This window comes from Mercenaria mercenaria, chromosome 3, assembly GCF_021730395.1.
Source record: "Mercenaria mercenaria strain notata chromosome 3, MADL_Memer_1, whole genome shotgun sequence".
Lineage (NCBI taxonomy): Eukaryota > Metazoa > Mollusca > Bivalvia > Venerida > Veneridae > Mercenaria > Mercenaria mercenaria.
The window spans coordinates 10,022,866-10,035,587 of record NC_069363.1 but is presented as its reverse complement, the minus strand read 5'-3'; the positions used below and the strand labels follow the sequence as shown (position 1 = coordinate 10,035,587).

Sequence of the window (12,722 nt, the reverse complement as noted above, 5' to 3'; positions counted from 1 at the left end):
TAAAAATGTATCTATAAATGGAATTTCTCTCTTAAATGTTAGTAAGGTTCTCCTCTGATAGTGCACTCTTACTCAGTCATAGCTGTCCTTCAATCTGTATGTAAGATTCTGTCTTTTTCCAAGACAGATGTTTAGTGACATCACAACTTGCAAATCGTGAATTCACACTATATTTGTATTAACCATGATGATTTAACGCAAAATATTACGCGTGCTACGCGTGTTTGGACATAATTCTGTATTTGATGTTCTAAGGGTACTATATCACGCTTCTTGCTATTATCTCCAAAGGTTTTTATGTTTTGAAAATTTTTAGAACCAATACAGTTTTTCTTTGAAATATTGGAACAGATAAAACGAATCTTAATATTCCTTATGACTACAAAACGATATTATCATTGAAAGGAATTAAGCGTCATTTCCAACATTAATTTTTGACCAAGCTAGGGGAACCCATTGTTCCGAAAACGTTACTACATTTTTTACAGTATTCATTGTCTATGGATCTTCAGATTAATCGTATGCCTATATATGTGCAGAGGTTTTGGTCATACATCTTTAACAGTAAAAGAATGTTACAAAATTATATAAAATTGTGACAAGTTGTTTTTCAAAAATATGTCACACGGTTCCCTCAAACAGGAATAGTATATAAAGTATAGTAAGGTTTTGGCGAATAATTGGTTTCACTTACTTTTATCCCATTGTGACCTACATCTTTTCGAAGTCACAAACACCCTCATCAGCTTTGTTCTATCTGTTAAGAAGTTTGGAGGGATAAAAAACTTCTTCAAAATTATAAAGATTTACATACTTTTGATGAAGCCTTCGTGGTAGAGTGGTTAAAATCGCTAAACCTGTCTTCCTCCACCACCAAAATCTAGAAAAGTCGCTTTACGACCCATATTGCGATGGTGTGGCTCCAAATCCAACCCAGCAGCAATGCATTCTTTTTATACGTACTTAGCCTTGAATATTTAGCGACTAACATTCATGAAGAGGGATACACAATCTTAATTATTCGCTCATCAATAACAAATTTAAATATGTAATGTAAGATATCATTTTTAATTGCTTAGCTAAATACCGATTCTTAGGATACAAACTTCAGGGTGTTTTCAAAGTTACCTTTGTTTGTTGCCTCGATTACAACGTCAAAAAGTCATTTATCCTATTCCCCTTTAAACTTGCAAAATGATTCAACATTTAAGTTGCTGTACTAGTGAATCTGTAGATACACTTTTCATTATTTAGAATAAAAAGTGTTGTGTTTTTGAAAATTCCCGTCCACTATCTGACTTGTCCAAGTACTTTATGTTTTGGTCTTTGAAAATACAAGCACAACTGTAACATTGGTACATGGAAATCATCAAAACATATTTGCTGTTAAATACAGAATGATGGATAGAGTAGTTGCATTTGCGTATGATTAAACAATTATTAACAGAAAACACTACAAGAGATATATCAAGACAACTTACTAGATTGATCGCATAGCATACATATTGGTTTATCCCTTAAATATTAAGCCTTGATTTCTCTGTGTAAAAACAATCTTGTTGTCAACAGACAACATATACAAACAGTTTTGAGAGTTTTGAAAGGTCCCTGATGTCGTAACATGACGTGAACGTGTCAGAACAGTTACCTAACTGTTGTATTAAATAGTTTGTATATAATTATATCGATAAATGCAACTGGCTTCGACATTTTTACATGGTATATTTGATAAGAATAAATCCCTGAATATTTATTTCGACTTTATTCTTGATAATTCGTATAATAGTGTATATCTGTAACCCACATACTCGACAATAGGCCAAAATTGTTGCACCATGAATTCAAATCTTGCTTGTCCGTCTTATATATTTCCCACTACAGCCATTACGGTGTACATTCGGATGATGTTCTATCTGTTACTCACCACTGCGGGAAATCCTTCCTTTACGTACTTTCTTTATTTTTATTAGAAAATGTACTATAATCACAGATTGAAAATATTTTAGAATTGTACGTTGTGTACGAACGGGATGTAAAACTCTTGTCTTGAAAGAATGTAACAATGAGATTTTTATTATTTAAGTATTTGTATAACGACAATGGTTCGACATTTTTACATGGTATATTTGATAAGAATAAATCCCTGAATATTTATTTTGATTTTTTTCTTGATGATTTGTATAATGTTGTATATCTGTAACCCTCATAATCGACAATATGCCAAAATTGTTGCACCATGAATTCAAATCTTGCTGGTCCGGCTTATATATTTCCCATTATAGCCATTACGGTGTACATTCGGATGATGTTCTATCTGTTACTCACCACTGCAGGAAATCCTTCCTTTACGTACTTCCTTTATTTTTATTAGAAAATGAACGATAATCACAGATTGAAAATATTTTAGAATTGTACGTTGTGTACGAACGGAATGTAAAACTCTTGTCTTGAAAGAATGTAACGATGAGATTTTTATTATTTAAGTATTTGTATAACGACAATGGTTCTTTGCATGTGTAAACAAAGGAAACTGTTTTATTCGTGTTTACTGTCAAAAATGATGTCACATGACAAGTCAAATACAATGAAAATCTATGTTGCAATTTTCGATAGTGTATATACATGGTTAATTTTACAGTTTCCTTTTGTCAAGTAGTACTTGATAAGAAGCTGAACATCATACAAGTTCAGTTTCAGAAAACTCTTAACATATGGAATTATTAACTGTAACTTCAATACCATCAAACCAGCAACAGTTACTGATAACTTCCTAGTTTCGCATGGTTACAATTCAAACGCATACTGAATTGCAAAAACCTCTTTGAAACAGACTAAAGAGTATGATCATAATAGACAAAGATAGATATACAGGAAATAGTAAATATAATGCTGAAATAGTATATTGTCGCACAGAACGTATACACTCGGGGAATGATAAATTTATAAAGATGATCTCATTTACAATTAGTTTTTATTTTTTGTTTTTGATATTCCTTCCGTAATGAATTAAGCGGGATTTCCTCCGGTCCTTGTGAAATATGTCGTTTGTGAAAATCATTCAAGTTTCGTTGGCTGCCGTACTGGTCGGTACCACCGACATTCCTAAAATCGTACATTGTATGCATTGTTCTACTAGCTTGTATCGATGTTGTATGACCTGACTGGAAAGATGCCGAACGATGATCCGTAGATAAACGTGTTAATGGTCGCTGTGGACGTAAAATAGTGTATCGGCGGCATAACATAAATAAAGTCTGTTTAAAAGTATTCCTAAAATGTCTTGACATAAAGGCATATACAAGAGGGTTTGTACAGCTGTTGAAATATGATAGTAGGAAGAATGTTATTCTCATTGGTCTAAGATAGCCTTGATGTAGGTCGTCAAGGTAACCGAAGGCAACAAGCAGATTGTTCACGGTGATTGGTCCCCAGCAGACCATGAATAAAACCACAATTGCTACAAGCATCTTTATGACCTGAAAATAAATAACGAACTTTGCAATAAAATATATTTGGTTTCATAATTATCTGACCTTTTTATTTATCGCAAAAGGCAAACCTCGGCCAATAAGAGAAAACTCGACAAACGTATATAACTGTTTAGCCAATACGTGAACCAAGGCTTCTGATTGACAGATGAATTCGCCTGTAATGAATTCCGCGATTTATTACTTTTGAGTCAAAATGCCATTTTGAAAACTATGTCATTTTTATCCCATAGAAACTTCTCAGATTTACAAATCGTGGGATCTTAAGTTTGATCCCCAGGTAAGGCATATATTCTCCATGATAATTCAGAAAAATATATTCTGCCTAAATTTATTCGACCTCCATATCTCTTTCATGTGCAGAAGTTGGCAGTTTCTTGCGGTGAACAGGTTAATGCTATAGTACAGTTAGCAGTAACACAGGTTAGGTTAGGTTACCTAACCGCTGTTACATACCGGTTTTGTTGTTTACGGAGCTATGTCAGCTGAGATTTGAATTTATTGCAACCTTTATGTACAATCGATGTTTTTGTATTTTATGATTATCAAATGTGTCGTATTGACATGTTTATGTTTTAAAACGTATTGTACAACTCCAATAAATATATAACTTATAAAAATAGGTGGTTAATCAAATAAAGAGTTTCAGCTCCAGTTTCATATAATTTTGGAAACAATAAACATTAGGCAAGCAAATTTCATTGAAAGGAAAACTACTTTGAATTTTCGCATTTCATTATGATATAATCAAATACCAGATGTGTTACATGTATGTATGACAAGAAAAGGCGTTAGATTGTTCTGTGTTATAATTGTATTCATACATCCAATACATCTTCGTTTCTGCTTAGCAGACAGAGAGATTTAATTGGGCGAGGTTCAGTTATAAGAAAACATTTTTGAATCTAATTGACATTTCGTTTTTTTGAAAATATACCAAACTGCATTAATAGACATGGATTTTACTGAACATAGAGAGCTTAATCATTCTTGTCAAATAAAACGCAAACCTACTACCAAGCAAACACAGTTGTATATTGTATGTATAAGACGTATAGAAGTTAATATACAGTATACACAGTATTATTATATTAGTAAAAACAGGTTCACGGTCCTTCGAGATAAATGCAAGGTATTCAGTAACGTCTCATTTGCAAATGAAATACAACCCACAAGCCAATGTTTTCTTTGAATGAACGTGAATGACTGCTTGAAAATGTCTTTATTTACTTTCTCGTAGAACCATTTTCTTGGCAGGATCGTTTAGGACTGTCAATAATGTCTTCTTTTTTTTCACTGAATAGAGTCATACGTCATATCAGGTATTGACAAATATTCTTAGACAGACGACAAATATACGTAAGAGAAGTGCTTAGCTTTCACGTAGTACTGTTTACCAATCTTTCGTCTAAAAAAGCTTATTACACAACTGAAATATTTCCCTGCATTTTAATAGGTTCTCAACGATTTATTGAATTGTATAAGTCGATTTGAGAAAATTATTTATCCTGCCTTCTAAAAGATTTTAAGGAGACCCGACTGAGGATGAGTAAAATATTTGTCCGATTATCCTCTTTTGTAATGTGCGTCAGGTTTTCTCAGAAGTATCATATTTATTGGGTCTTTACTCAAAAATCTGAGTAACAAATGCTTCAAATGCTAAATTACTACGCGTATATCCCAAAGGTAAAGCCAGCAAATCAGAATATCATTGCAGTTTTCTTGTTTTCTTACTAATTGATGCATCCGACTGCTACTTCTAGAACTAACTAATTACTCAACTGATTATTCTACGACTTTCCAGTGTGATATCTTTTGCAAGCAAGGAGTTCTTGTAAATGGAGTGTACAATTATACCAGTAAAGCCCTCATTATTAAATTACTTTCCAGTTAAGCTCGAGTGTAATGATAGTTCAGTTCTCCGTAAACTATATTGGATGGCTGCTTATTTGATTAAAGGAAAACCGTAAGTGTTATTTTATGAAAGAACGGAAAAGTTTATTTCACTGTTCTCACAATCCTTTGATACATCAAAGCTATTTTCCTAGCGAAAATTGTAAACTAGATCTAACCACAACATGGACGCATGCATTACGTATAAAATGGTCAGAAAAAATCTAGACATATTATAAGTATTTGTTTACATAATAACTCGAGTTTCATTCTTATTTCATTACATTACATGTACATGTGGCAAAGTCTTTTGGAATAAATGCACAGGTAAACAATAAATAAAACGCTTATATATAACAAATTAAGTGTTAAAAAAGCTAGAAGATTGTCTATGTAACCATGTTCTAAGAACAATTTTACAATGCTTCAAATGGCACGCATCACCTATATTCACACCAGTCTATGCCTTCAGCCAAATATATATTCACCGGTTCATTTGATCCAAGTATTGTCTTCTGAACACTCTTTTTTTTTCAAAGGTCATTTTTCAACCTACCTTCCTTCAAAATATCTGTTACCGTTATAAGGATATGCTTCCTGTTATAAACTCAACAACTTTTCTAACTCCACACCTGTTTTTGCTTTGTTTTTATACCAAATTTTGACAGATCTGAATGCAATTTGCTTACAATGTTTAATGATTATTTTGATAAAACATAACAATGATGATAGTCTGAAGTAAACTCATTTAACTGTAGGGGTAACAATAAGGTAACCCTTAAATCTAAAGTAAATTCCAATTTACAGCAGTACACTTTAAACCTATTCAAATTATTATATACTAGATGTTAAACTCTGTTTAGTTGAAATGTCATATCCGTCAGGCGCGGAGAATAACAAGAAGTTAATTTCATATCACTTCTGTGACGTCACTAATGACACCAGTGGAATCAAAAAGTACATTTACCTCAAAATACCTAAATAAAAATTCATTTTTTCTCAGCCAAACAAGCAAAATTTGTATGATTTTATAAGTAAATCAAAGGCCTGAAGGGCCTGAGTCGGCTAATGATTGATGTACTGACAGTGTAGTCGACCAGTTTCAGTTTGTTTTTAGTTTTTTTTCTTAAAATTTCATAACACAGCTCGATATTTACCCAATATATTATATCCGGATACGATTACACTTTTCTCCAGTTTTCAACAATACATTTTACAAATTGTGATGATACGAAGACATTTAGCAGCAATTGGCAGTATCTGACATTGAAGTTTACGGTTAAATTACCTCTTATTTAAATCTTTTCATAAAAAAGTTGTTTCGTTTCGTGAAAGCAGCCAAACATAGACGATCTACTTTCGATTTCAAAAACTACAAGAAAATACAATTTAGTGTTTCGCCGATTTGTTTATTTCTCGAAAAATAAGAATTAAAATCATTTTTAATATCAGTAGTAACTAAACAAACCAGTAAGAACTTCTTCTTCCGATAATTTATCCGTTTACTGACTGCAAAATTCAACCCACGCAAAGTTTATAGAAATCATACGATGCGTGTTTACGTTCAATGTGGGAGAATTAAGGCTGATCGGCTATTTACCTAACGCATCCAGACGATTCAGATTTTGTTTTTAAAAAGGCATTGTGTGCGTTTCTGTAATTTTATATACGTTTTTATACGCTTAGAAATTATTAGACATGCGTATTTGCATTATTTCTATACGTAATTTACGCTAATACGCATCTTATCTGGAGCCCTGTCCAGGAACTATTTTTTGTCTTTCGCTGGATGTTACCCAAGCTTTGTAAGCCTGCGCAATTCTTAAAATGCACATTTATGCTTAATGAGTTACATTCGAGTATTGCACAATTACAAGTCATAAATATGACAGATTACATCGTATATTGGTCATAGCAAAGGGAATTGACACAACTTAACTTCATTCATGCAGCGAACTGTTTGAAGTTTGAGAAATCTAATGGAACTACATCCCTTCACGTGTTATTCGGTCGTCCATTTAGAGAATCGCTGAACAGCAAGGACTCGTCAAAAGGCTTTCAGCCTTTAGCCGACTCAAAAATATGCAATAAAATAATTATAACCTTTGCATCGAGAAATATGCCCTCATGTTTTTCACCACTAATGAAGTGCGAAATGTCAGCTACAGAACTCGTGCATATTTCTCAATACAAATCTGATAATCTATTAATGCACACTTGCAGAATAGTATCATATATCAGGATAAGATCATATTCTATCCCTTGAAGATTGTAATGTTGGCTGCAAAATTGTTTATTCCCGCAGATGGCACTACTTGCCGCATAGAGACTAGCACCAAGCTGCATTTGATTTACATTATAACAATTGTCATGGCACATCAACTTAACATACAATTTATATCAATGTTTTGTTTTATTTAACTGAAAGAATGTTAAACAACGTGTCCTTTTTTTCATTTAAATCTGTCAAAATTTGGCAGAGATAAAAAACAAAAACATTTTGTGTGGAGTTAGAAAAATTGTTGAGTATAGTGTCTTAGATACAAAAGTTAATAAATTATGATTATTATATCAAATTAAGAAACGTGTTTTACCTGCTGCCTTGTTTTATAATCATTGAGAACAGTGCAGCCCTTCTTTGTTACTCTCCGCAATAAGGGACTCTCTTTCAACGCTCCTCGGGTTTGAAGTGGTATACATGTTGATTCTGTAGGCTGAAGAATCGGCGTTCTATTTCGTTTGCTGAAACAAATAAAAACATATGCTGCGTTCTTAAGATTGCTAAGGCAATTAACTAAAAGCACGTGGATATTTAAACTACTGCGCTTCTTGAATTTAATTCATTAATAGTTTTGTTCAAATAAAACATTACTCAACATTTTAATCATAGAAGAACTAAGTAAAACTATTATTAACTAACATTAAGCTAAAGTTGTTTAACACGTAACGCATCTTTTCATTTTTTTCCAACGGAGGTTTTCGTGTATTTCGAAAAAATGTTCCATAGTACTTACAAAACTACTTCAATTTACTAAAAGAATAATCATTGTAACATACATAATCAGCAAAAGTATTTCAATACAAACAAAAAAGGTATTTTCGAAATAATTCCGTTTAAACATTTAGAAATAATTTGCTTAGAGATTGTACTTCACAAAAGTATATTATGTACCAACTTATAAGAGGCAAACGAATGTAAGAAATATGACAATTTTGATATTTGAGATAGCTGTACTATTTTACATGAAATCCATTGATACCGATGTCTCTTGTAGATTAGTGATTCAAAATTACTTTCAAGGGAATAGACTTTAAGCAGTATTGTTAAATGCTTTTATCTCTTTCACATAAGAAGAAAATAGTAGAAGATTTGTAAATTCTAAGAGAGAAGATAGGGCTCCATTTAAGTACAATGAATGTGTTTTAACTTAAAGAGTAAATAACACGTTTCTTCCTTGCAAATCTGATAATATATTTCTCATATGGCAATTCGTTTCAAATAGCTACGGCAAGAATAATTATTTTCTATGTTTTAATGTGACTTTCCTTTTTTTGAACTGAATGCACCATATGAAATCCAAACGACTCTAGTACAAAAACGCAATCTCATTCAAATTTTTTTATTTTAAAGGTTTCAGATAAGACAGTGTTGTTTAGAAAATTAAAGAAACAAAACTCCTTTTTTATATTCGTTCTCCTGTAGATATAACAATTATAAACCAAAAGTACATTTTACCCAGATATTACAATGTGCTATTATCAAGTAACGTTTGGGATAAATTGGTCAAACTGTAAGAATAGTAATTGTCGGGAAGATTTTGCATACTTTAAAATTTGAATGTACACATGTCCAACCGAAAGCAAAAATTGGGATTTATGACAATATTAAAAACAAACTTAATGTGTGTGTACATTCATTCTATTACTAAATTATATCAATTTGTCTCCAATATGATGTTAAAAGGCTCGAAAATGCTGAAATGTATAATCACCGAAAAATGCAAAAGAAAACCATTACTGCGTTTAAATGATGCCATAGACATCGTGACGATTACGCCATGGACGTCATGACGGCTGTGTCAGTAGGCGCGCTAATGCGAAAGTACGTCATTTTCAAGCGCGTATTTTGAGCTAATTTTAAACAGCTATATATTTTGCGGAATACATTTCATGAATCTTTCGTTTTGAATAATGATCAACATTTGCAGCTTTCAGGTTACTTTACTGAAATTTCGTGCGGACTTGTTGATGATTCATTCGATTTCCTTTTTCTTTGGTATTTACATGCCTCTAACTATGTTAAAATTGTCAATATTTCCGTAAAAATGAAAATGAATGTTACCATGGAAATGAATCATGCAATTTATATATCTGACTCATAAGAATAAAGATATAAAAGCAATTGAGGATAAAATAAAACAGGTATATAACTTACTTTAATAATATAATGTTTTGAAGCTAAATAAAACAAAGAATATTAGTTTATTTTATATATATTGAAAGCGTGATGTAAGACATTTAAAACATCCTTGTTGTCATGGTCACTTAGCTTTAAGATGCGACGGTTACCTTGTGTTTTCATATTCTGATCATAAATTATCATGATATTCCATTTAGGTCATAAAGAAAATGGCACCGAAGCCGTCGAAAAGCTGGTTCTGTTCCATAGTTGCGTAAAAAGGAGATAAAATGTATTACCACGGAATCACGAGCCCTTTACGTTAATATTAGAAAGCTGATACAGATACTAATAAAACTGAAAACTACGCACGACTTGTACGGCCGAGAGTTAAACCGAAATAAACTAAAAATGTTTGATATCCGTCGTTTCATTCAAAAAAGATACCTCCAAAACGTCACGTATTTCAAATCTGGACAAAATGTTACTTTGCAGTTACAGTCTAACAACCGTTAGATTTTTGCAGGTAGAACATTTAATTACGCAAGGTTCAGTTATTTGTTACGGTTCAATAACTTTGAAGGCATACTGCATCCTTATTTTTAGATGCAAGTGTCTCGGCGCTTGATCAATTTTGATCTACATTTTTAGCTTGAATAATTGCAAGTGCAAGAACAATGCGTACTGTACAAAATGACATCACCTTTTTCGAAATGATAAACACATCTGCTACAGTGAATCTAATAGATGCTTAGACAGTCTGGGTAAGAGTACAAGGCAAGATCAATCGTAAACAAAGCCATCTTTTTCGATTTTCTTAAGAATACATTTAAATAAAGTGCGTAACCACTGGAAAGCAATTATGTCGAAGCATTGTTACTAAAAAGCATTTAGTGTGCACCTAATATTGAGTTGTAATCGCTTATACATTATATGCCATTTACCCGCCCACGTTAACATTGTTGAACAACCAAGTAGTAGCCAATGCGCAAAGACGTGCAAAGTTATCTTTGTTATTTTTTGTACTTTTTAAACATTCACTGGAAGTTGCCTTTAAAAGAGATACATATACGATGAAATACGGATTACATTTATTGAACAATAATTCGATATTGCCTTCACAGAATCCAATACACTGTGAGACATAGAAGTACCTTTGCTGAACCTTTATTAGACTTTGCCTTTCAAGAAACCATGTACGGTGATATATAAACTTACGTTTGTTGAACAACCCTTGGACGTTGTCTATGAAGTATCCACACACGATGACATATGCATGAGTACGCAAACACCATCAGCAATAAGGGTATTGCCAATATAACCAGGAACATGTATACTCCATATAGCTGTCCATATATCGGATATTCCCAGTGAGTCTTGCACCAATAAAATGTAGTGTTTCCATTTCCAACCGGTTTGTGAACCTGAAAATATTATAGTATAAAAAATTGAGCGGCTTAATGTAGGCTCCGTTTCGGTTAGCAGTTAGTTTTCATTTAATATTTCAACTTGATCCAGGTCTTTTTGCAACTGGCTAGATAGATAAATAGATTTTATTTCGTAAAAGTGTACACAAATCAAGCATAAAACATGGCAATAAAACAGATGCATGATATATAACAACAATATGGTGGCAATCCATACATATATTTTAAACCATGAAATGCACACAAATACCAGGGATAACACACAAAGAGAAACATAGTTCCGCTTCCATTGTAGTCCCTGTTATTGGCGGCATGACAGAGAAAGTCATGTATTTGTTTTAACTATTATTGCACATTATATCTTATAAATCAAGTGTATCACTGACAAGTTTTATGTATTATCACAGTAATTGAAGACACATATTTCTATCACAGTATTAAATATTTAATGCCACCTAGAGGTCAGTATGAAAATCACAGAAATATATCATGTACTACAGAAAAGTGACTAGAGTAAAAAGGAAATAAGAATGTAGGAGGACTAACTGGCCATTAATTGGATTTTGATGGCATGTTTGAACTTTGAGGGACAAGTAATATATCTCAAATCCTGGGGAATTTGGTTCCACAAAACAATACCATTGAAGGCAGATGTCTTTTTGCCAATGCTTCCAACCTTGGGGAATGAGAAACTCCCAGTATCAGTGTACAAATAACCAACACTGAAATCCTGACTAGGGAAAGCAGTTACTCTAGAACTTGTGCATCGATCATGTATGGAGCTAAAGGGTACAAAATTATCATTCAGGTACTCAGGTCCTTTACCCATCTTAATTTTATATACATGACAGAATGTTAACTGTTCAACCCTTCTAACCACTGGTAACCAGTTCAAGGACCTAAACTGCTCAGGACCAACATGAGACATACTATCAAGACCAAGGACAAACCGAATAAGCTTGTTTTGAGCAACTTGAAGTCTGTTCTTCCAGTATTCAGTAAAACTGAAATACAAGAAAGAACAAACATAATCAAAGTGGCACTGAAAGACCAACATTTTCTTGGTGTGAAGAGTCAGAAATTTACTCTTACGGTACAAATATTTCAGACAGGTATTTGCTTTAGTCACCACAAGATAGATTCTGGTCTAAGACTGCACCAAGGTACTTCACTGCATAGTTAGCTTTAATATTTGTACCATTACATGTAATATTCAAGATTGAGACCTTAACTTAGGTTTTGATCCAAACAGAATGGACTCTGCTTGTTATCAACAAGCCATTCACTTACAACTTCAAGTTCACTGGATAAAACAGCTTCAATCTGTGAGATGTCTTTTCCAGAGACAAGAATACCTGAATCATCAGCATATAATAAAATTTATTCCAGTGCTCAATATATAGCTATAAATGAAATATATTTATAGTATTTGAATGCAGGTATACTAACAAACGGTCGTTGAGTATGAAATCAATATAACCATTACTCCTAAAAAGTTATATTAAGCAGGTAATA

At 32.7% G+C, this 12,722-nt stretch overlaps 1 protein-coding gene across 1 annotated transcript in view; it reads right to left on the bottom strand.

Moving 5' to 3' along the window:
- Nucleotides 1-1,649: 1,649 nt before the first annotated feature.
- Nucleotides 1,650-12,722, bottom strand: part of LOC128555482 (allatostatin-A receptor-like) — a 148,311-nt gene continuing 137,238 nt past the window's right edge. Inside the window, exons 4-6 of the mRNA XM_053537836.1 lie at nucleotides 10,999-11,204; nucleotides 7,976-8,123; nucleotides 1,650-3,476 (exon numbers count right to left, since the gene is read on the bottom strand). Of these exons, the coding sequence (XP_053393811.1) occupies nucleotides 2,955-3,476; nucleotides 7,976-8,123; nucleotides 10,999-11,204 (876 nt within the window). The 3' untranslated portion in view covers nucleotides 1,650-2,954. The remainder of the gene's footprint in view (nucleotides 3,477-7,975; nucleotides 8,124-10,998; nucleotides 11,205-12,722) is intronic.